Raw genomic sequence first — 26,532 nt, 5'->3', positions numbered from 1 at the left:
CTTTGTCTTCTTGACATTGAGCCCCAATCCATATTGGAGGCTGCAGTCCTGGACCCTCTGCAGCAAGTGCATCGATAGGAAGACTCAATATTGTGAAAATAATAATCCTACCAGAAGCAATCTACATATTCAATGCAACCCCAATACAGATACCAAATTTATTTTTCATGGAGATTAAAAGGGAAATTATCGAGTTTATTTGCAGAGGAAAGACCCCAAACAAGCAAAATACTTCTGTGAAACAAAAATGAAATAGAAGGTATAGCACTCCACTACACAGCAGTAATAACCAAATAGCATGGTACTGGTAGAGGCACAAACACCAATGGAACAGAATTGAGAACCCAGAAATAGACCCAGCTGTCTTTGGTCAACTGATATTCAACAAGGAAATAAAACCTATTAAGTGGGAAAATTACAACCTCTTCAACAAATGGTGCTGGCAAAACTGGACTGCTACCTGCAAAAAGCTGAAACAGGGTCCATATGTCACACCATACACAAAAATCAACTCAAGCTGGATGAGAGACCTGAGAGTAAAGCACAAAACCATAAAGTTTATAAGAGACAAACTGGGATCAAGCTCAGTAGCTACAGTCTACTGCATAAAGAAACTGCCAAATGCAGCCAGAAATGTATAACCTGAAGAGGATAAAACTGATGGATGGGACCTTCTAAAGATTAAATCCCTGTGTTCATAAAAAAAAATATTCCAATAGGATGAAAAGAAAACCTACTGACTGGGAACAAACAATTGGCAATACCATCTCAGACAAGAGTCTTATAATGAAAGTTTATAGAATACTTCTGGGCCTCCACAAGTAAAAATCCGATAACCCAATTACAAAATGGGCAAAAGACATGGAAAGAATTTTCACAGAATTTATTCAAATCACCAGAATATAAAGAAATGCTCCAAATCACTGGCAATAAAGAGAGATGCAAATCAAACCACAAAGAGATACTATCTCATGCCAATAGCAGTGGCAAACTTTAACAGGACAGCAAATAATAAATGGTAGAGAGGATGTGGTGAGATAGAAACTCTTTTACATTGTTGGTGGGATTGTACAATGGTACAACCACTCTGCAAGGCATTTTGGTGCTTCCTCAAAAAAGCTGAATGTAGAAATTCCGTATGACCCAGCTATTCCATTGCTTGGAATATACCCCAAGAAAATGAGGCTCAAATGGGAACACCCAAATGTTCATAGCAGTATTATTTACCATTGCAAGAACATGGAAACAGCCCAGATGTCCAACCACAAACAAATGGATTGAGGAGTTATGGTACATTCATACAATGGAATACTTACACAGTACACAGGAATAAAAATTTTGTAAATTATCACCTAACTTGGGAGTGACGGGAGAGTATAATGTTGGGTTAACTAACTCAGTCCCACAGGACAACTACTGTATAAAACCATTATTGTAGAATGAGTATGAGAATCCAAGCCAGGGGGCAGGGTGGAAATAGAGGGAAATCATAGGGTTGTACAGTTTGATGGGTGGGGGATGGGGGGCTGAAGAAATGGGAGGCTCTTTTGTGAAACCCAATGTATTCAAATTTTGTAAATAAGAGTTATAAAAACCAAAAAAAAATGGGAATTCCAGAACACTTGACATGCTTATGCAAAGGAAAATGAAATCAAGTCCACGGGAACCAAAATTTGATCTTAAGTCTATCCCACTCGAATTTCAAAACCAACTCAGGAACAGGTTTGAGGCCTTGAGCACCAATGAGCATAGACCAAATAAATGAGCTCTGGCAGGATATCAAGAAAATCGTACATGAAGAATGCAAAAGATCATTACAAAGGCTGAAAAAGAAGAAAAGACCAAGATGGATGAGACTCTGAATATTGCATTAGAGCGCCAAGAAGCCAAAGCTAAAGGAAGAAACCAAGAAATCAAAGGGCTAAACAGAAAATTTCAAAAGGCAGCCCGGGACGACAAAACAACATACTATAATGAAATGTGCAGAGAGTTGGAGTCAGAAAATCAAAAGGACCGAACTTGCTCAGCGTTTCTTAAGCGGAAGGATCTGAAAAACAAATTCAAGGCATAGGTGGCAATGCTTAAGGAGACTTTGGGTAGAATGTTAAGTGATCTAGGAATTATCAAGAGAAGACAGAAGGAATACACACAGTCACTGTATTAGAAAGAATTGGCTGACACAGAAGAATTTAATGAAATGACGTATGAGCAAGAGCCTATGGTGATGAAGGAGGAAGTTCAAATTGCTCTGAAGGAATTGACAAAAAGCAAGGCTAAAGGAGTTGACTGCATACCAATTGACATATTTCAACAAACAGACACTGCCCTGGATGTGCTCACTTAAGCTGTGCCAAGAAATCTGGAGGACAGCCAGCTGGCCGACTGCCTGGAAAAAGATCGATATTTGTTCCCATTCCAAAGAAAGGTGATCCAATGTAGTGAGCAAATTATCAAACAATATCATTAATATCACATGCAAGCAAGATTCTGCTGAAAAAGATCCAAAAACGTTTGGAACAATATGTCAACAGAGAACTTCCAGATGTGCAGGCTGGATTTAGAAGAGGTCGTAGTACTAGGGATATTATAGCTAATGTTAGAAGGATCTTGGTAGAAAGCAGAGAATACCAGAAGAATGTCTATCTGTGCTTTGTTGAATATGCAAAGGCTTTTGACTATGTGGATCCCAACAAGCTGTGGCTGATTCTGAGAAGAATGGGAATCCCAGAACATTTGATTGTGCTAATGGGAGCCTATCCAAAAACGACTCGAACAACACATCAGCAGAGAACTGCCAGAAGTCCAGGCTGGGTTTAGAAGGGGTCGTGATACTATGGATATTGTACCTATTGTTAGATGGATCTTGGCTGAAAGCCGGGAATACCAGAGGAAATATATATCTGTGTTTCATTGACTATGCAAAGGCGTTTGACTGTGTGGATCATAACAAACTGTGGCTGACTCTGAGAAGAATGGGAATCCCAGAATACTTGATCATGCTAATGAGAAACCTATACTTGGACCAAGAGGCAGTCATCAGAACAGAGCAAGGAGACACTACATGGTTCAAAATCACAAAGAGGGTTTGTCAGGGATGTACTTTGTCTCCATAGCTTTTCAATCTGTATGCAAAACAGATCATCTGAGACGCTGGGCTGTACGAGGAGGAATGTGGCATCAGGATTGGTGGAAGACTCATCAACAACCTGCGTTATGCAGATGACACAACCCTGTTTGCTGAAACTGAGGATGACCTGAGGCGCTTGCTGCAGAAGGTCGAGGACTGCAGTCTTCAATATGGATTGAAGCTCAACATCAAGAAAACAAAGATTCTCACCACTGGACCAATTGGCAGCATCGGTATGGATGGTGAAGAGATTGAGATAGTAAGTTTTAGTTTACTTGGCTCCACAGTCAACACTCTTGGCACCAGTAGTCAGAAAATTAAAAGACGTATTGCTATGACAAAGTCTGCTGTTAGGGACCTCTCCAAGAAACTGAAGAGCAATGGTGTCTCTCTGGAGACTAAGGTGAGTCTGATACAGACCATGGTCTTTGCAATCACTTGTTATGCATCAGAGAGTTGGACAATGACCAAGGAGGATAGAAGGAGAATTGATGCCTTTGAGCTGTGGTGTTGGAGAAGAGTATTGAGAGTATAATGGACTGCTAAGAAAACAAACAGATTCATCCTGGAAAGTGTCAAACCGGGTGGCTCCTTGGAGGCAAGGATTCTGAGGCTCCATCTAACATACTTTGTACATGCTGGAAGGAGGGACCAGTCCTTGGAGAGGGACATCATGCTTGGTAGGGTGGAAGGACAGCGCAGGAGGGGAAGGCCCTATATGAGGTGCATTGATTCAGTGCCTGGGGTAATCAGGATGGGTGTATCGGAGACGCAGCGATTGGCACAGGACAGAGCAGAGTTTAGGGCTGTTGTACATAGGGTCGCTATGAGTTGCTTGGCACATAACAACAACAATGCTAAACCTATACTTGGACCAAGAGGCAGTCATCAGAACAGAGCAAGGAGACACTACATGGTTCAAAATCACAAAGAGGGTTTGTCAGGGATGTACTTTGTCTCCATAGCTTTTCAATCTGTATGCAAAACAGATCATCTGAGACGCTGGGCTGTACGAGGAGGAATGTGGCATCAGGATTGGTGGAAGACTCATCAACAACCTGCGTTATGCAGATGACACAACCCTGCTTGATGAAACTGAGGACGACCTGAAGCGCTTGCTGCAGAAGGCCAAAGACTGCAGTCTTCAATATGGATTGAAGCTCAACATCAAGAAAACAAAGATTCTCACCACTGGACCAATTGGCAGCATCGGTATGGATGGTGAAGAGATTAGATTGAGATAGTAAGTTTTAGTTTACTTGGCTCCACAGTCAACACTCTTGGTAACAGCAGCCAGGAAATCAAGAGATGAATTGCATTGGTAAAGTCAGCTGTGAGGGACCTCTCAAGAGTACTGAAGCGCAAGATGTCAGGCTGGAGACTAAGGTGCACCTGATCCAGGCTATAGTCTTCGCAATTCCATGCTATGCATCAGAGGGTTGGAAAGTGAATAGGGATCATAGAAAGAGAATTGATGCCTTTGAGCTGTGTGGTGCTGGAGATGAGTGTTGAATATACCATGGACTGCTAGGAGAACAAACAGTTTTGTCCTGGAGAAGGTGAAGCCAGAATGTTCCTTGGAGACAAGGATTCTGAAGCTTTGTCTGACATACTTTGGGCATGTTGAAAGGAGGGACAGATCCTTGGAGAGGGACATCAAGTTTGGCAGAGTGGAGGGGCGGCGAAGGAGAGGAAGACCTTTGATGAGATGGATCAATTCTGTGACTGGAGTGGTAGGAATAAGCGTTTTTTGGGATGGCTAGGTTGGTACAGGATAGAACAACGTTTAGAGCTCTTGTACATAGGGTCACTATGAGTTGCAAGAGACTCGATGGCACAACATAAAACAAAATACTTGGACCAGGAGGCAGTCATCAGAACAGAGCAATGAACACTGCATGGTTCAAAATTGGGAAGGGTGTACACCAAGTATGTGTCCTATCTCCATACCTTTTCAATCTAGATGCAGAACAGATTATCCATGAGACTGGGCTCTTTTAGGAGAAATGTGGCATCAGGATTGGAAAAGACTCAACAACAATCTGTGTTATACAGATGACAGAACCCTGCTTGCTGAAACTGAGGAGGACCTGATATGGATTCAAGTTCAATAATAAGGAAACAAAGGTTCTCACCAATGGGCCGACTGACAGCATCGTTATGGTGAGGAGATTGAGATTGTTAATAGCTTTAGTTTGCTTGTCTCCACATCAACACTCTTAGTAGAATCCAGGAAATTAAAAGATTAATTGCATTGGGAAAGTCTGCTCAGAGATCTCTTCAAAGTACTGAAGAGTATCAAGGTCTATCTGGAGACTAAGGTGCGCCTGATCCAGGCCACAGTCTTTGCCATTATTTGCAATGCATCAGAAAGCTGGACAATGGGATGATAGGAGAACCTATGCCTTTGAGCTGTAGTGCTGGAGAAGAGTATTGATATACCATGGACTGCTAGGAGAACAAACAAATTCGCCCTAGGGAAGGTAGACCAGGCCATTCCTTGGAGGCAAGGATTCTGAAGCTTCATCTAACATACTTTGGACATGCTGCAAGGTGGGACCAGTGTTTGGAGAGAGACATCATGTTTGGCAGGGTGAGGAGACAGCACAAGAGAGGAAGACGCTCTATGAGATGGCTTGAGTTAGTGTCTGGGGTAATGGGGGTAAGTGTGTCAGAGACAATAAGATTGGCACAGGATAGAGTAGGGTTTAGAGCTATTGAACACAGGGTCACTATGAGTTGCAGGTGACTTGACAGCATACAACTATCGAGTCATATCTGACTCGCAGCTGAATCTCTAGCAGGTTTTCAGAGGCGGTAAATTGCACGGGAGGAGACTTTTGAACCTTTTCTCACAGAACAGCTGGTGGAACTGCACTCCTTTGTGTTGGGAGTGCAAGTACTTTCACGAGGCCACCAGAGATCCCTAGACCTCAAAAATAAAGTTATACCTTCTTATTTAATACCTTTAGCACCTGAGGGAAAATAAGTAAATGTTGAACTTGGAATATGAAGGTAAATTAAATGGATTTGTTGCTCAGTGGGGGGCTTTCTGTCTTACTGCTTGTTTTGGGTAAAATCACAATGTGAGGGCATGCAACCTAAAATCAGGACATGTAATGGGCAAGCCTGCTGACAGGGACTTCTCCAAAATGCTGAACAATGATGTTAGCCTGAAGACTCAGGTGCACTTGATTGAGGCCATCATCTTCTATACTACTCATCAGAGATTGGACAATGGATAAGGAATACAAAAGAGATGCCTTTGATTCGTGGTGCTAGAGAAAAGTATTGCATATCCTACAGTCTGCCAAAAGAACAGGTTCTGGAGAAGGATGAAACTTGGGTGCTCCTTGGAGGCAAAGATTATGATCTTTCATACTTTGGACATGTAGCTAGGCAAGCCTATTCCTTGGAAGATGGAGGGTCAGTGAAGGAGAAAATCCCTAATGAGATACATTGACATGGTGACTTCAGCAACGGGCTCTAGCGTTAGAGATGATGAGCACAGCAAAGATTGGAGCCTGATTCAGGGCAGCTGTTTATAGGGTCCCTGAGTTGTACTTGACTCCTAGCAATAACAATTTGTAAACTCAGTGAGAAACAGTGAGATTATGTGTCCTTCTTGCCCTCTAGGGGCAGCGACAGACACAAGAGCCTGAGCACGGACCACATGACAACAGTACTTCAAAAGCTGATGCATCTGCAACTGGTAGAGAAAAAGTGTCGCGAGGGGATGGCATTTGAGACCAAAGGACTGCTAGTAAATCTGCCATTTCAGAGTCTGTACTGTGCCTACGGCCATACCACCCTGAACGTGCTCGATCTCGTCAGAGTTTGTACTGTATGTTATTAAGGCTAAGATAAATCAGCCCCTAGCCTTGGCCTGTATTTTGTTGGATCCAGTTGAACTGACTACCACACAGTGACCCAATGAACAGCTCTGAACCTTACTCTATCCCCTGCCATGCTCATGATTTCCAACATGCACGTGGCCATTGTTACAGTCACTGTGTCAACCCGTCTTGTTCAGGGTCTTTTTATTTCTACCCGTCTTGTTCAGGGTCTTTTTATTTATCTGACCTTCCACTTCTCCCAGCATGACAACTGTTTCCAAGGACAATCCCCTCCTGACAAAATAATCCAAGTATGTAAGACACAGCTTCGTCATCGTTGCCTTTATAGGAGCACTCTGATTGCACTTCCTCCAAGACAGAGTTTTGATCTTTTGGGAGTCCACGGTGCATTCAACACTCTTCTCCAAGACCACAATTCAAAGACACCCATTCTTCTCTAGTCTTCCTTATTTATTGTTCAAACATTCAGATGCATAGGAAGCAGCTGAAAATACCATAGCTTGGAAAAGGTACAGTTTAGTCTTTACTGGCAGTGATACTTCGAAAATCATAGAAAGGACAGTAAAATGGGAGGCTCACGCACAAAAAAAAATCTGAGTAAGAATTTATTTCTTATATTTAAATGTTAGATCTGATATATGAGAATATTTATGACAACATTTAGAGTTCTATCAACATGAAAAATTATAGCTGTGGTTAATTTGTACATGCAATTCACTGGAAAGGTATAAATACATGAAATAACTCTAGTCATGTAAAGGTAGTTAGGTTAGGTGGGGTAAAACAGCAAGTGCATTTGAAAGTACTGCATTTACTAGTACATAGCTGAGACCAAACAAGGAAGTATCTAATGCTAATCACTACACAGTAATCTTGGTGAGCTGCACATTTAGAGTATATTATTTAATATTCAAATACATTAAAACTAAAGAATTCTCAAATACCTACTTTTAAAGATATTCCTTTGTTTATAACCCAGCACTTTTGGTATTCATGTAACAGTATTTGAAACATGTATCAGACAAAACCTTAGTTTAAGGAGTAAAAGATCTGGCAAATCTACCAACATCAGTCTTGAACACTTTTTACATCTACCAACTTTAGTGAAGAACCAGGAAATAAGCTTGTCAACCAGTGTGAGGGAATCAATGACTGTAAAAAAGTCCATGAAATATTAGGAACAGGTAACAACAGAAGAGCTCATCCTGAGCTTCTCCCCCTCTTTAAAATGCAATATACTGTACACCATGTTAATGCACATCTGGTAGCATAAATTATTAAAAGAAAACGCAACTCAAAGTTTTGAGATTAACTCGAAAGAAAATACATTTAGTTCTGGAAAAATACTTAAGCATTTTAAAACGACATCTGAAAAGAATAACAGAGATTAAGAACATTTTCAAGAAAATCCTGGTGAGTTACTACTGATCAATTTACTGTTTTAAAGACTGAAAAGGAACTGCTTGTTACAAATTATCAGTTCAGAGAACACCTAGGGTATAGGTTTGCTAGTTTATACGTTTTCTGAAACCTGTAATAATGCCGTTTTACTCTAAATCTTCATATATTGCTTTTTATGGATCCATTATTTCTCCCAATTTACATAAATGTACACATATTAAAAATGGTTATTTAGTGAATGCAATCTAACACTTCATACATAGAAAGATATATTTTAACAATTCACTTGGAAGTTTACGTAGCAAATTCCTATGACATTTTACTAAATAAACTTTTACCAAAATAGAAGTGTTTTCAACTAGGAAGGAATTTTTTTTTAGATTAAAATATATTATTGCAATTTAACCTCAGTATGGTTTCGGAATTTGCTCATAAAAAGAACCATAGCTGAGTAAAATAATGCAAGAATAATATGAAATCTAACAGAATGGTAGGAATGTTTTCAAGCTTGATTCAGACAATATATACCTGTGATCAGAAATATATTAGGGACTATTAAATAATTCACTTTTGCCATAATTTTTACAAAGTATATGGGTAGGAAAAAGAAAATATCTCTTACAATCATATTTACTGACCTTACAAGATAAAACAGGGAACCAACATTTGTCCAGAGACAAAGCTCAGAAGGAAGAGGTATGATAAAAGGATTAATGGAAACAAGAATCACAGGGATATAGTGGGAACAGCAAGGTAACATTGTAGGTATTGTGTTAATGACATAAGACAAAATTAGTATGAATGGTTGAATGTAAAACCAATTTGCTTTGGAAGCTTTCCCTCAAATCACAAAAGAAAATTATCACTGGATTCTTAGTTCTAAAGGTATTTGAAATGTCTACTTATAATTGGCATACTTACTAAGTAAACAATTAAAAAAATAACACTTCAGTGTTATTAATCATTAACTTCAGAAGAAAAGCTAGGGTCACTAGATGAAAGTCATGTGGGAAAATTTTTTATCAAGAAAGAAGCAAGAGAACACAAATGAGCAAAGAACATACATATGGTTTGTATGATTCATGGTTTGCTTTTACAGATTAAACATTTAGATCTGAATGTGCAAAAGGCTGCAGTTTTCTAGTTCTCAGTATTGTGTCTTTTTGAGGGAGGGGGATGTTATATCAGAGACATCAATAACTACATGTCAAGTACCCAGCTCTAATTCTATAAGAGAAAAAGAGCATCAGACAGAGTGATTTAGTTTGAACTGTAAAGAGGCTGCTTTTTGATGTCTTAGCATCCCTTTAAATAAATACAAACTTTGGGGATGGTAAAAATTTAAAGAATAAACAACCTATTAATTTATATGCAGGGTAGTTTTCATATAAATAATAAACCAGATTTGCTCCTCTGCCTACTCAAATCCCATTTACATGCGTTAAAACATGGACTGGAACACTGGTGCCATACTAGTCCTTAAAGAGTTGCAGTACTAACCACAAAGGCCACCCCTTCTCAGTGGTTCACATCCACCAGCAGCTCTGCAGAAAAAGATGTACAGTTTCCTCCCATGTGATTTACAGCCTCTGACAGATTGAGCTATGAGTCAGTTTCCACTTGTCAGCAATGAATGAAAGTTTAAAACATGGATAATTCTAAGATCTCCAGTATGGAAATGATTTGGCATTTAAAACATTACAGGACTGTTGTTATTTTTTTCCCCTATAATGTAAAGATGTATCATACATCTGAGTGTTCAAATATATACTCATTTCTTGGGCATACTCTTTCCATAGTAACCACATATCCATGTAATAAATAGGTCTCAAGTGCCCTGTGATAAGGGGGCACGTATTACACTACACCTGTTCTGATAAAGAGGTTGCTCACAAGAGGGTCTTTCCTTTTCTTTCTCTTGGGTTACAAGTTCTCAAATAACTGGCCCTTTTCTCAAATGTACACAATTACATGACTATGTGCTTCATAATACTGTTGTATTTTTTTAGGAAATATAGCTAAAAACATCATTACAATAACATGACTATGTATTCTGAAGAATAAAAATTTTAATGGGTAAAAATTTCCTGACAGACATAGGAGAGACAAATCTAGTTCTTGCTGGGCTGGCCTTAGCTATCTTGTCTTGTAGTGAGAGTTAGTTTCTGTCCTGAGTGGACCTCACTGGGCCTAACTGTTCTCATTTACTTCTGGGGTTCTTCCAATCTCCCATCAGTTTTGAGTAAAGTAGGAAATAGAATATACCAACATAAAAACCTCTGCCTGTCTCACAAATGAGTATAGGTGGAAAAACTCTAAAAGCATTAATAAACATAAGAACACAATGAAAAAGAACAGGAAGTCTAAACTGAACAATATCCTGTGAGAGAAAAATTATACTTCAACTATAGATGCATGTCAAACAGTCTTAGTTTTTTATTCTTCAATATCTTTTACAAACTTTGTTAGCCCGACTTCTAAAATTGAAATATGATAGAAAAACACAATCTATATCTTCCAAACTCATTTGCTAGCAGCAGCCTATAAGTGAACTGGTGACGAATGACCTTTTTTTTCTCTATTCATTCAGCCCTATCCTGAGCTCCTGCCATGTCAAATGTGATGGAAAGAGAATGGCATTGAGTATAAGTGGATTTAGTGATAAACTTCAAAGGGCTGGCTCACTTCTCCTCTGAAGAACGGACACAGTGGAAAGAGACTTAAAATACTCCTAAATCATCATGTGGAACTAAGGCTCATGCTACCTAAGAACTGTAGATATTAAAATATTAGCTCTTCTAGCAGAGAAAGGAGGAGGAAAAATGTGCAGGAATGAATAAAAATCAATCTCTTTTGTGGACTTTCACTAAAATGCGTGATATCAATAATAATAAAAAAGCAGCTATTTCTAAAACACACACACACAAAAATACAACAACAAAGTAACTATCTCTTTATTAAGTGCCTCTCCAAGAAGGATATTTGCTAACTGTGAGATTTATGGGTTTCTGTTTATTTAGGGAGCAAAGTACAAGTCCTCTAACCTAGTTTGCTTCACTCATTAATCAGAGAAAAGAAGGTATTTTTCTCTTGTCTTACCTAAAAATAAAAACAAATATATTACATTTAAACCCATTTCAAGCTGAAGATATAGGCGATAAAGTGCTTTGTCAACCAAATTCTCTGAAGTCTGGTAGGAAAGGTCAATTATTTATACATACATATGTATAGATATCTGTTGAGATTTAATCCTTGAGACAGAGCAAACAGTTTTTAAAATGCATATGACAGTTCATGGCATTCAGTCGCACTTCTCTCCACCTAGGCCACTGTTGAGTTTGTGAAAATGGGGTCTCAAGTGACATGGTCAATAACACAAAGCAAATTAAAAAAAAAAAAACACTTTAAGGTTGCAGATTATTTTTCTAAAAAAGAGTATTTTTACTCTGCCAAGTTAAAGCTCTAGGTTTTTTTTCCCCTCAGTCTACAAAAGCTAGGTTGATTTATTTATGCCATACAGACCTCTTTTCAAATTATGCTGACAGCTGAAATAGAGGGTTCTAACTTTTTAATTTTAAAAATGAATTCTTCCTAAGTTATGTTAGTGATTACATTCATCAAAATATGTATGGCTATGATCATGAAGAATTTTGCAGCTTATGACTTGAATACCTTCTGTTTATTATGTAGCAAAACAAATGATGTTTTGCTTTATAAATGCCAGATAAGTTTTCCATTTCTTCAGTGCAAATATCCTGAAACAGCACAAAGTCATTCAGCTATTCAGGGATTGAAATCAGTTTATGTAGTGCTTAAAGGAGTTCTAGATACTCTGAAATAAAAACAGTCCATGTGAGAGTACAGTATATTTTTGTCCTTAAGGGCAAATTATCATCTTCAGTTAGTGAAGATTATTTTTATCTGAAATGACAGATAAAACTATAGTTAGCTTTGTCTTACAGGTACTGCTGAATTTGGAAGAGGAGCTGGTCCTTCACTGAGGCACGTAACCACCTTGTCTTACAGTCTGTGGTAAGTAACTTTTAGGCATTCCTTCATCCATCCCAACTGATTCAATCCTCTCGACTTCTCTCTCAATACCTGGACCAAAAACATCTGCCGTAGAAACCTCTTGAAACATTTTCAACTGCCCAGATCCACCAGACTGTGGAGTAAGCTCTGCAATCTGCTGCTGTGTAAGCCTGGCAAAATCTTCCTCATTGACTGATGAAACTTGCTTCGACCTTTCAAAATGTGAGCTATCTTGACTGGTTTCTTGTTGACTGCAGTTTTGCTTAAAATATTGTTGCCTGGACAATATACTTTCCCCACCATCTACATTATCTACTAACTGGAGGTCTTCCGGCCGCTCTTCCGAATCTAACAAGGGCTGGGTGGACTCGGACCTCGAGAAGACTTGAACTGATGGAACCTGGTGTCTGTAGCCACTATGCACCACAGTAGAATACTGGACAGTGCTTGAAGTGTTTTGCCCAGATTCATTTTCATCACTGCTAGAGATGCTAGGCCTGGAAGATGACATGCAAGAAGATCCTCCGATACCACTGCTGTGTCCCTCGGTACTAATTTTTTCCTTCTTAAATAGGTCCAATGACTTCAGATCTTCTGGAAAAGGCTTTTTGACATTTGCTTCTATTTCCACAACACTTACATCAGTGAAATTGCCATCTGGATACATGTGATCTTTTGGATTAAAATTGTGCTAAAAAGATAAAAGATGGATTATTATTATTATTATTATTATGTGTTTGTGCCATTTTAGAAACACTTAAAAACACACAGAGAGCAAATATTAAAGCCAATCCATCACTTAACCGTTTTGGTAACTTTCAATGGTATAGCGATAATAGTTATTACGTTACTAAATAAATCATTGTTGTTTACCTGAACTACTGACATTGTGAAATCAATCGAGTAGGTATGAATTGGGCTGTTTCTAAAACTTAAGAAACATTTTCATAAACTAAAGTAAGTCTACAAACAAATAACAAACATGATTTGATAATCCAGTATTAACTACAAAGTGGGGGAAAGACACACTAAAACAATAAAAATTGAATGAATAAAATTTTGTAGAATATAAAAGTACATTTTAATTTGGTCATGCAATTCAAAGATGACTATTATCATTCCTTTATCTAATATCAGTATCAAAATGATAGACTATTAACATTAAATTTGATTTTAAAATTCAATCCAACATGTGTCCTTACCACTACAAAATAGTTTTAGTGTTTAACAGTTAGCAATTTTTACGTTCAACCAAATATTTTTAATGTTCATGGAACTGAATTGGAAATATCAGATGTGTTTTGACAAAAGACTCCTGAAATATGCAGGTATTCATTTACATTTTTATTGAAATTATTTTACTTTTCAATTCAGACTGACAACCTTTTGGTTAAACTTCACACATGCATTCTAATATGTATGGATATTATTAATAAATCAAAAGCATCTTATCTTACCCTGGGGGGGGTGTGAGGTGACCACTGGGCAATATGACTCTTTGAAGGATCTGGAACATTAGGCCAGATATGCTTTTTAATCCTGGAGAGAAAAGGATATGGCATTTGTGGAACCACATGTAATAAATAATGCAGCCTGTTTCTAAATACATTCACCTAAATTCACCTAAGAAGGTTAAGAATCAAACCAATTAGTCAAATAAATAAAAAATATGCATTCCACACAAAAGCCAAACAAAAAAATTATTTTTTCTGATACCTAGTAGTTACAAATGCATACGAATCTTAGTTCACCCAGTACCCCCCAAAAAGTGTTAGTAAGTCTAGAGTTGTTGTTGTTATGTGCCGTCGAGTCGTTTGCAACTCACAGTGACCCTATGTAAAACAGCCCTAAACCCTGCTCTATCCTGTGCCAATCGCACTGTCTCTGACACAATCATCCCGATTACCCCAGTCACTGAATCAATCCACCTCATAGAGGGTCTTCCCCTCCTGCGCTGTCCCTCCACCCTACCCAGCATGATGTCCCTTTCCAAGGACCTGTCTCCCCAATAGTATTCAATTAAAAAATATTTAAGTCAAATCTTGTAAGAACATCCCCAAGAATCTGAGTCAGACAACAAAATGTTGGTTATGTCCTTATCCAATGAAAACCAGTTAAAAAAAGTTCAATTTACAGAAAAAGAACCTAGATAGAAAATTAAACAGTTTTTACATTTATATAAAAAAATACAATGATTTTTTTTAATGTAAAAAAGGCAAACCTATGTCAATCATCCAGGACATCCATACCACCAAAATTTATTTAAGATTGCACTGGTCTAAACACTGAGACTGAAGGCTGAGATGCCTGGGAGTACCTTTCAAAAACTGTCCTAACTTGGTATATAACCATTTGAATTTCCCAACATGGCTCTGTGTGGTCTGTGAGCCACCACATTGGATTTTTTGGGCCCAGTAAAGAAGAGGGCCATGGGACCTCACAGGAATTAGTTTTGTGTTGTTCATGTTGTTAACAGGGACAGTTCCCCTTTGTGAAGTTTGTAAAGGTTAGATATGGCCGTCCCACATGGTCCTTGCTCTTTTTTACAGGTAGGTTTCTATTAGGCTGACTTTCCTCAGACAATAACTATAAAATCAACACATAATATAAAAACCACTCAAGTTGACAACCTAGATAAAAAGAATTAATTCCTTGAAAGGATTATAAATTACCATGACAGACTATAAAAGAAAAAGAAAACATCTATCACTTCATATTTATAAAGAAATTATGTTTTCATCAAATAGTGTGAAAACACAATGCACTTGAACCTTGTAAGAAAACAAATATAAAAAACCAACAACAAAACCTTCCTAACCAAGAAAACTCCAAGTTGAGGTAGACTTGTGAATTTATCAAATATTTAAAAAAAAAATTTAAAGAAGAAATAATAGTAGTATTTCACAAACTATTCTAGAAAATAGGGGTGACAACATGTTCCAATTAATTTTGTTGTTGTTGTGTACTGCTGAGTTGGAACTGACCCACAGCTGACCTTTTAGCAGGTTTTCTGAGGCAGTAGATTCCACAGGAGGAGACTGCTCATCTTTTCTACAGAGCAGCTCGTGGGTTAGAACCATGTTATCTTTATGTTAACTGCTAAATTCTTTACCTCTCAGCCACCTCAATTAATTAGAAGAAGATATGACTCAAGAAAGGCAGATTAGGATTACTCAAGAACAGACACAAAAATCATGAACAAAATGTGAATAAAATTAATCCAGCAATATCTCAGGAAGGCAAATGTAGTCGAACATTTCAAGTCAAGGAAATCTATCATTTTCATGGAATAAATGCGGACAACAACTCATATGAACATCTCAATAGAAGGCAAATGTATGTGACATAATTCAATACCCTTTCATTATTAAAAACACCTCAACAGCACCATCTGTTGAAGAGGTTATCATTGACCAAAGATAGCTGGGTCTATTTCTGGGATCTCAATTCTGTTCCATTGGTTGATGTGCCTGTCATTGTAACAGTATCATGCTGTTTTGGTCATCACTGCTGTATAGTAGGTTTTAAGGTGAGCGAGTGCCATACTAATGTCATTTTTGTTTCTCAGAAGCGTTTTGCTTTTTTGGGGTCTCCTGACTCTCCAAATAAATTTGATAATTTTCCTTTCTCCTTGAAAACTGAATTTGGTATCTGGATTGGTATTGCATTGAACATGTAGATTGCTTTTGGTAGGATTGTCATTTTCACCATATTGAGTCTTCCTATCCATGAACAGGGCTCATTTTTTCATTTCTTTAGGTCTTTTACTGTGTTTTTCAGAAATGCTCTGTAGTTTTCTCTGAATAGGTCTTTTGTATCTCTAGTTACATTCACTTCCTAGTATCTCAATTTGTGGTTGGCTATTGTAAATAGTATTGCTGCGGAGGGTCAAGGACTGCAGCCTTCAGTATGGACTGAGGCTCAATGTCAAGAAGACAAAGATTCTCACCACTGGACCAAGTGGCAGCGTCAGGATGGATGGCAAAGAGATTGAGATTGTTCACAGCTTCAGTTTGCTCGGCTCCACAGTCAACACGCTTGGCACCAGCAGTCAGGAAATAAAAAAGCGTATCGCGATGGGAAAGTCTGCTGTTAGGGACCTCTCTAAAGTACTCAGGAGCAACGGTATCTCTCTGGAGACTAAGGTGCGCCTGATACAGGCCATGGTCTTTGCAATCGCTTGTTATGCATCAGAGAGTTGGACAATGACTAGGGAGGACGGAAGGAGAGTTGATGCTTGAGCTGTGGTGCTGGAGAAGAGTACTGAATGTACCATGGACTGCCAGGAAAACAAACAGATTCATCTTGGAGAGGATTAAACCAAGCTACTCCTTGGAGGCAAGGATTTTGGGGCTTCATCTGACATATTTTGGACATGTTGCCAGGAGGGATGGGTCCTTGGAGAGGGACATCATGCTTGGGAGGGTGGAGGGACAGCGCCGGAGGGGAAGACCTTCTGTGAGGTGGATTGATTCAGTGACTGGGGTAATCGGGATGGGTGTGTCAGAGGCAGTGCGGTTGGCGCAGGATAGAGCAGGGTTTAGGGCTATTGTGCATAGGGTCGCTATGAGTCGCAAATGACTTGCCGGCACATAACAACAACAACAACAACAAATGGTACTGCTTTCTTTATTTCCGCCTCTGAGTTCTCTTTGTTACTGTAGAGGAATCCTATTGATTTGTGGATATTGATCTTATATTCTGCCACTCTACTAAATTGGCCTATTAACTCTAACGGTTTTTTTGTTGAGTCATTGGGATTTTCTGTGTACACTATAATATCATCTGCATGAAGTGACAATTTAACCATTTCTTTGCCAATCTGAATACCTTTTATTTCCTTCTCTTGTTATATTGCCCAAGCAAGCACTTCCAATACAATATTGAAAAGAAGTCATGACAGTGGACATCCTTGTCTGGTCCCTGTTTGCAAGGGACATGTTTTTAGTCTCTCTCCACTGAGAATGATGTTAGCTCTTGGTTTTGCATATATACTTTTCACTATGTTGAGGAATTTCCTTTCTATTCCAATTTTGCTGAGTGTGCTGGCAAAACTGGACTTCCACCCGCAGAAAGCTGAAACATCTCACACCATACACAAAAATCAACTCAAGGTGGATCTGAGACCTGGGAGTAAAACCCAAAACCATAACGTTCTTAAGAGACAAAATGGTATCAAGCTTAGAAGTGCTAGTCCAAGGCATAAAGACACTGCCAAATACAACCAGAAATGCACAATCTAAAGAGGATAAAATTGATGCAAGGGACCTTCTGAAGATTAAATCTTTATGCACATCAAAAATGTTTTCCAACAGGGAGAAAAGAATACCTACAGACTGGGAACAAACATTTGGTAATTCCATCTCAGACAAGAGTCTTATAACAAAAGTTTATAGAATACTCCTAGGCCTCCGCAAGAAGATTGAAAACCCAGTTACAAAATGGGTGAAAGACATGGAAATAATTTTCACAGAGGAAGATATTAGAATGGCAAACAGACACATGAAGAAATGCTCCAAATCACTGGCAATAAGAGAGATGCAAATCAAAACTATAATGAGGTTACCATCTCACTCCAGTAAGAGTGGCAAAGTTACAGGAAAGCAATTAAGATGTTGGAGAGGATGTGGCAAGAAAGGAACTCTTATACATTGTTGGTGGGATTGTAAAATGGTTCGACCATTCTGGAAGGCAGTTTGGCGCTTCTTCAAAAAGCTGAACATAGAAATTCTATATGACCCAGCTATTCCACTACTTTGGAATATACCCTGAGAATGTGAGAATTGAGGCACAAACTGAGATTTGTACACCAATGTTCATAGCGACATTATTTACCATTGCAAGAACATGGCAACAGCCCAAATGTCCAACCACAAATGAAAGGATTGGGAAATTATGGTACGTTAACAAAATGGAGTACTATGTAGCACACAGGAACAATAACTTTGTAAATTATTACCTAACTTGGGATGGACCAGAGAGCATAATGCTGAGTGAACTAACTCAGTCACATAAGGATAAATATCATATAAAACCATTATTGTAGAATGAGCATAAAGATCCAGGAGGGGTGGGAGAGGCTGGAAGCAGAGGGATGTGGATGTGCAGGGGGAAGGGAAAATGAATCATTGGGTTGTACCATTTGATGGGAGGGGTGAGGGAAATTGAAAGAATTTGTTCAAATTTGTATTTGAATTTTGTAAATAAACTAGTAGAAAAATAAAATTTAAAAACCTCAACAAAATAGAAATATAACTTAAACCTTCAACTAACATGTAACAGCAAAAGTCCAAATGCTTTTCCCCCCCTAAAATAATAAAAAAAGATGTTAGCTTTCACTACTTATATTCAACATTGTCCTTGAAATCCTAGTCAGTGAAGTAAGACAAAAGCATAAAATTTTGAATCAAAGGCAAACCAGAACAAAATGGACCATCATTTCTACTTGCAAACAGTATAATCACATAAACAGAAAATCCAAAGGAATTGCTATTGAACGCTAAAATGTTACCAAGTGAATTAAGGCCTCAAGATACAAGATCAATACATTGCAAAAGTCAATTTTATAATTTTAATAGTAATTAAGAACAGGAAAGGAAAATTAAACAATGATACTAAAACACTTAGAAACAAGTTTAACAAGAAAGGTGCAAAGCCTGTCTACTAACAATAACCAAACATTATAAAAGGATATTAAAGAAAACCTAGATAAGAAAGAATCCAAAACTCTAGCAGGCTTTCTTCTTAAGGAAACTGGCAAACTGATCCTAAAATTAAAATGACAAAGTAAAGGAGCTGGTCAAATAACTGTGAAGAAAGGAATCATATTTGGAAGAGCTCCATTACTTGGTACCAAGATAATGTGATGCTGGTATAAAATGAAGAAACAGAGATCAATGGATAGAACTGTGAATCCATAAACACAGACTATCACGTAAAATTGGTTTGAGGTGAAGGTAGTGATGCTGAAGCTATGAGATGTCTGTAGAGGGAATGAATGTTGACTATGCTTGCGCTGTGCATTATGCTCAAACTCTCAAAATAGATTATAGACAGAGGAGATAAATTATACCTCATTAAACTGAGAAAAAATATATATGGAGATATATATATATATATATATAAATAAGTACTTACAGATCTCGCTTATTAAAGCAGAATAACACTCCTAAAAGAGTTGTCAATAGGAATGCTAAGCAAACAGGCACAACTATGGCTTCAATTTCTCCTTGAGCTGAAAAAAATAGTGGTGAGATTAGAAATAATTGTTAATACATATGCTAAAGACAGTTTAACTTCAGATAATAAAATTTAAGATTACTGTAAAATTTTTTTTTTAAAATTCAGCTAACAATAGAAAGGATGAAATACTTTATACTAAATTTTGTTTTCCCCCTCTCTTCTTGGTAAATCTCATCTCAGCCTTACATACTCCCTGGGAATGGTAGGTATAAAATGAAAGTAGGCTGGGAGAACAAAATTAGTTGCTTACTGAGGAGATTGCCTACTTGGTAATTTGGAGCTTTCAAACCTAATCTTGTAATACTGTTTGATTTACACTCAGTAGAATCTTAGCAAAAGCTTATCTCTGAGTTCTAACACTCACTAACTGGAGAACTCTATCAGAACAAATGAGTACAGGACAGACTCAGAAAATCCATAAAACAATCCTGCCCTGATTATTGCGAAAAAAGTACACAGTAAAATATACACCAATACAATCGCTTCTATGTACAGTTCATTGACACTGATCATATTCTTTGACCATTCTCACCCTCCTCATCCAAGAAGTTACTCCTCCATGAATGTAAACTCACTACTCCTCACCTCTACCCCCAAAACAAAACTTCTTTTCTAGTTAAGTGAAAAGACTTCAGAGAGAGTTCTGGCTCAAGGTTTATAGATTAGTTCAGGGGTACAGTTTCAGAGATCAACATCACCTCCATGTCTCCAGTTAATTTGGAGTCCATGAGCATTTGGAATGCTATCTTGTATTTATCTTTCTTGATCGGGGTTTTTCTATAGACACTCTAGTCAAAATGTTCAGTAATGAAAAAGGAGACATGTAAACAGCAAACATTTTATCTTCTCCTCTTAGTCTTGACTCTCCTTGCTCTATTGTCCCAAGTAAAGGGTCTGGTTATTATTATTTATTTTTTTAAAAAAGGAAAGGTAGAAATGAAAAAATTCCAACAAATTTCATTATTCCTTACCAAACTTTGGAGTAGTGAAAGTGAAATCAGGACCACTCTTCCCACCTTCATCTGTGTATGCTGCCATTCGTACCATGTACAACGTGTCACTAGTCAAAGAAGACAGCGTATATTCTGTGTGGGAGGAATCTACGTGCACAGCTGGAAGAAATCAGAAAAGTGAGCTTTTTCAACCATTGCATGTTTAGCTTCATCCAGACCACATGCCACATTATAAAAGTATTAAAAGTAATTTATAAAAAATTGACTTTCAAAATGAACTTTGTAAGTGAATTGGTATAAAAAATTTTTTATTTAAACAAAAAACCCCAACTTTCACAACTATATAATAAAGTTTCTTACAGGCACAAAATAGTTTTTCCCTAATAGAACCATGAAAACTATCCTAAGCCATAAACACTGAGGATTGTTGTTGTTGTTATGTGCCATCAAGTCGCTTGCTTCTCATAGCGACCCTATGTACAACAGCCCTAAACTCTGCTCTGTCCTGTGCCAATCGCACTGTCTCTGACACTCCCATCCCAATCGCCCAGTCACTGAATCAATCCACCTCATAGAGGGCCTTCCTCTCCTGCGCCGTCCCTCCACCCTCCCAAGCATGATGTCCCTCTCCAAGGACCGGTCTCTCCTCACAACATGTCCAAAGTAAGTTAGACGGAGCCTCAGAATCCTTGCCTCCAAGGAGCCACCCGGTTTAACTCTTTCCAGGACGAATCTGTTTGTTTTCCTAGCCGTCCATGGTATTCTCAATACTCTTCTCCAGCACCACGGCTCAAAGGCATCAATTCTCCTTCTATCCTCCTTGGTCATTGTCCAACTCTCTGAGCATAACAAGTGATTGTGAAGACCATGGCCTGTATCAAACACACCTTAGTCTCCAGAGAGACACCATTGCTCTTCAGTACTTTGGAGAGGTCCCTAACAGCAAACTTTCCCATGGCAATGCGCCTTTTAATTTTCTGGCTACTGAGGATAACATACAATATTATTATGAAGAAAAGACTTAAGGTGTCAAGGATTTAATTTTACTTAAATTCACAATCAGCATCCATGGTAGCAGCAGTCAAGAAATCAAAAGACGTACTGCAACAGGCAAACCTGCTGTCAAGGATGCTAAAACCAAGGATGTCAGTTTAAAGACTAGAGTGTGCCTGGCCCAAGTCATGGTATTTTTAAGTTGCTTAACACACATGTGAAGGTTGGCCATTGAGTAGGAAGACAAAGAATTGATGACTTTTAATTGTCATGTTGGCAAAGAGTACTGAATATACCATAGACTGCCAAAATAATAAATAGTCTGTCTTGGAGAAACTGTGATCAGAGTGTTCACGAGAGGCAAGGATGGTGAAGCTTCATCTCATGTACTTCCTATGAATTGTCAGAAGGCGCCAGTCCTTGGAAAAAGACATCATGCCTGGGAAAGTAGAGGGCCAATGAAAGAGAGGCAGGCCCTCAACGGAATGGAATGACACAGGGGCTGGAGCATGGTGGTGATTATGAGGATGGTGCAGGACAGAACAAGGTTTTGATCTGCTGTTCATGGGGTTGCTATGAGTCATAATTGACTTGATAGCACCTAACTATAACAAGAAACATAACAAAAAAAATTCAAACAATAAAATTAATATTGTAATGTTGGAAAAAATTGGACTGCTAGTAAATGATATGATTATTACCAGTTTCATTCCCAAGGGCAGTTTTATAAAATATAGTATAATTTCTGATAAATCCATTTTGAACATCAACTGGAAGATGGTCCCATTCTAAGACAGCTTCATTTTTCCCCACTTTTTTTGTTCGAACAGTAGGTCCTGTGGAAGGTGCTGCAAGAGAATAAGTTTGCTAACTGAAAAATCACTAGAATTTAGGAAATCATTAAAATTGAGTAAAATTTTTTTCATCACAAAATTATTGAATGTAATGAGACACATCTTTATGTAAAATTGATAAAATACATTTGGAAAGACAAAACTAAAATTTTTCAAAGACCGTAAGTTTGGACTTACCAGCTTGTTTAAGGTATGCCTTGACAGACTGCAGGCTTCCTGGTCCATCAGAATATATGGGAGTAACTGTTATCAAATAACATTTGCTCTCCTTTAGGTTTCCTAAAGTGAGAATAGTATGCTAAGCATTTTTTCTAAAATGATAAAGTCATATCCATACCACTATTGATTTTTTAAAGTACTTTTTGACTATTGATTTTTATATTACAGTTTTGTGACCACTTTTTCTTCTAAATCTGCAGCTTTCTAAGTAAGCATTTCCTTTACGTCTGGGTTCAAACTCAAAAGAGTCGAACTGTTTAGAAAATGGACAGGCTACTTTTACTGCCAATATAGTGCATTATGAACAATAATAAAAGGAACAACTATTTAAGTACTGTTAAATAATGATTGACAACTAACAATCTAGAATAAGATCTGCAAAGGTATCATTTATAATGTGAGCAAAAGTTCACTACCAAGAAGAAAGAGGAAAAACCCCAAAATGGGTATCAGAAGAGACTGTGAAAATTGCATTAAATGATCAAGAAGCCAAAACAAGAGAGATTTTTAAGTTGAACAGATGATTTTGAAGGGCAGATTGAAAACAAAGCAAAATATTATAATAAAATGTACAAAAAGCTGGAGTCAGAGAATAAAAAAGGGAGAACTTGTTCGACATTTCTCAAGCTAAAGGAACTGAAAAAAAAATTCAAGATGAAGAGAATACATAGCATTACTAAATCAAGAATTAGTTGACACTGAAAAATTTCACAAAGAACAACAGCCAGTGGTGATGAAAGACGAAGTTCAAGCTGCACTGAAGGTATGGGCTAAAATAAAAGTGTGGTTCCAAGAATTTATGGGAAACCAAATGACTTGTTTCAACTAATACATGCAGCCCTGGATGTGCTCATTAGTTTATGCAAGGAAACTTGGAAGACAGCTACCTGGATGACTGATTAAAAGAGATCCATAGTTGTTCCCATTCCCAAGAAAGGTAACCAACAGAATGTGGAAATCATAAAACAATATTATTAATATATCACGAAAGCAAAATATTGCTGAAGAGCATTTTAAAATGGTTAGACAATACACTGACAGGAAACTACCAGAAGTTTCAGCTAGTTTGAGAAGAGGCTGAGGGATCAGGGATATTATTGTTGATGTTAGATGGATCCTGGGTGAAAGCAGAGGATACCAGAAGAATGTCTATTCGTGTTTTATTGACCATGTAAAGGCATCTGACTGTGTGGATCATAACAAATCATGGCTCACACTGAGAAGAAAGGGAATCCCAGAACACTTAATTATGCTAATATAAAAACCTATATACCTTCTTCAAGGATATGAACATGTACGGCTAAGCACAACTGATAACAGTGCATCTAAATTCCAAAATCAATCTCCATAATAGTCTATGTGTTTCCTACTGCCAAAGGGGCCTTTTAGAGTAGTGAGAGAAGACCTTCACCCTGAAACGCACAGCGTCCCTTTTCAGAAAGAAGTAGCTAAGAGAATACGCCATCCCCTTTTCCTTATGAATCAGGGTGAAGTCTCTCTCAGGGAGGAGTGATAGGGAATGGCAAGGGACACACTGACAAAGGAGATTAATCAGAACTGGCTTTGACAAGCACTGTGGCAATTGGACAATTAAAACAGACATGTGGAAGGGGGAAGAAGAATGAACTGGGGAGGAGGGTGGAGAAAACAGTGCAACAATGAATAAATGAAAACCCAAAATCTCTGTAAATGTTCATTAAAACTAATAAAATTTAATAATAATAAACCCCCCCCAAAAAAAAACACCTATATACCTAGACAAAGATGTTATTGTTTCAGTGGAGCAAGGGAACACTGCATCGTTTAAAATGAGGAAGGTTGTGCATCAAGGTTGTATCCTTTCTCCATACCTACTGAATCTGTATGCTGAGCAAATAACTTGAGAAGCTCAACTCTATAATAAATAATGTGTCATTAGGATTAGAGGAAGACTCATCAACAACCTGTGTTATGCAGATGATACAACCCTGCATGCTGAAAGTAAAGAGGATATGAAATGCTTGCTATATAACATCAAGGCCTACTTGCCTTTGGTATGGATTAAATTTTAACATCAAGAAAACAAAGGTCCTCACTATAAAACCAAGAGTCAACATTAAGATAGATGGAGAAAGGATTGAAGTTGTTAAAGATTTTATCTTGCTTGGATCAACAATCGACACCCTTGGTACCAGTAGTCACGAAATGAGTATATGTATTGCACTGAGCAAGTGTGCTGTCAGGAACCTCTCAAAAATGCTGAAGGAGCAATGATATATCTGTTTGAAGACTAAGGTGCAGCTGATTCAGACAATAATAGCTCTCTGATAAGCGTGAGAGAGCTGGACAATGAATAAGAATGAGAAAAGAATTGGTGCCTTTGAACTGTGGTGTTGGAGAAGAGTACTGAATTTCCCACAGTCTGCCAAAAGAACAGATAAGTCTTAGAGAAGTTGCAGCCAAAGTACTCCTTGGAGGCAAGAATGGAGAAGCTTTTTCTTTCATACGCTGGACATGTACCTAGGCAAGGCTATTCCTTGGAAAAGGACATCATACTTGGGAACATGGAAGTAGAGGAAGGCCCCTACCGAGATGGATTCACATGGTGATGTCAGCAATGGGCTCTATCCAGTGTGTAAGAGATGATAAAGATGGCACGTGAAAAGGCAGGGTTCAGATCAGCTGTTCATAAGGTCCCTATGATTTATGCATGTTTTGATTGCTCTTAACAATAACTAGAAGTGAGATATAGGAAAATTACTAATGGTCCTGATTTATAGATGGTCAGGAATCCAAAGAAAGACTGAGTCACTGCCATTTCTCCCTAAAAAGGGTGGAAACTCTGGAAAGCTACCACTTATCTACTGGTTTATCCCAGGGTGACGGTGTATCTGTTGTGATGTGGGAAGCTATGCCACTGCAGGGAAGCCTGTGAAAGATACACTGTATCTTCCTAACACATGTTGTTAGGACTGTATCTTCCTAAGACGTGTTGTTAGGACAGGCTATTCTTTGGAAAGAAGTATCATGCTTGAAAAGATGAAGGATCTGCCATGGTGGTTAAGACAGCATGGTACTGGTACAATGAGAGACAGACACATAGATCAATGGAATAAAACTGAGAACCCGGAGATAGAAACATTTATCTATGGTCAACTGATTTTTGACAAGGAGATGAAATCAGTTAAGTGGGGAAACGGCAGCCTTTTTAACAAATGGTGTTGGCAAAATTGGAAAAGTATCTGAAATAGACTCAAGCAAGATCCACACCTCACTCCATATACAAAAACCAACTCAAGGTGGATCATGGACCTAGGACTAAAACCAAGGACTATAAGCTTCATTAAAGGAAAGCTTGGAAGAACGCTATAAGTCCTAATTCACAACATAAACAGTCTTCCAAGTATCCTGAAAAACCTACAACCAGAAGATAAAATAGATGAATGGGATCTTCTAAGAATCAAATCCTTATGCACATCCAAAAACTTCTCCAACAGGGTAAAAAGGGAAGCCACAGTCTGGGAAAAAGTATTTGGTAATGACATATCAGATGAGGGACTTATATCCAGAATTTATAAAATACTTGAGCACCACAACAAGGTAAAGGCAAATAATCCAATAGAAAAATGGGCACAGAATATGAACAGACACTTCACCGAAGAAGACATTCAGAAGGCTAACAAGCACATGAAAAAAAATGTTCAAAATCCCTAAGATTTACAAGATCCCTAAGAGAGATGCAAATCAAAACAACTATGAGATATCATCTCACCCCACTCAGAATAGCAAAATTTAACAGAACAGCAAGCAACAAATGCTGGCGAGGTTGTGGAGAAACTGGAGCCCCTATTCACTGTTGGTGGGAATGTAAAATG

At 38.1% G+C, this 26,532-nt stretch overlaps 1 protein-coding gene across 1 annotated transcript in view; it reads right to left on the bottom strand.

Annotated features, from left to right (window-relative positions):
* Positions 1–12,379: 12,379 nt before the first annotated feature.
* IL6ST (interleukin 6 signal transducer (gp130, oncostatin M receptor)) overlaps positions 12,380–26,532 on the bottom strand; it is a 54,842-nt gene continuing 40,689 nt past the window's right edge. The window contains exons 8-13 of the mRNA XM_006891542.1: positions 22,637–22,738; positions 22,307–22,453; positions 20,631–20,771; positions 19,555–19,651; positions 13,875–13,956; positions 12,380–13,108 (exon numbers count right to left, since the gene is read on the bottom strand). Of these exons, the coding sequence (XP_006891604.1) occupies positions 12,380–13,108; positions 13,875–13,956; positions 19,555–19,651; positions 20,631–20,771; positions 22,307–22,453; positions 22,637–22,738 (1,298 nt within the window). The remainder of the gene's footprint in view (positions 13,109–13,874; positions 13,957–19,554; positions 19,652–20,630; positions 20,772–22,306; positions 22,454–22,636; positions 22,739–26,532) is intronic.

Source organism: Elephantulus edwardii, unplaced genomic scaffold, assembly GCF_000299155.1.
Source record: "Elephantulus edwardii isolate Elephantulus edwardi_28Jun2011 unplaced genomic scaffold, EleEdw1.0 scaffold00099, whole genome shotgun sequence".
Classification (NCBI taxonomy): domain Eukaryota; kingdom Metazoa; phylum Chordata; class Mammalia; order Macroscelidea; family Macroscelididae; genus Elephantulus; species Elephantulus edwardii.
The sequence above is the reverse complement of the archived record's forward strand: the minus strand, read 5'-3'. Positions and strand labels throughout refer to the sequence as shown.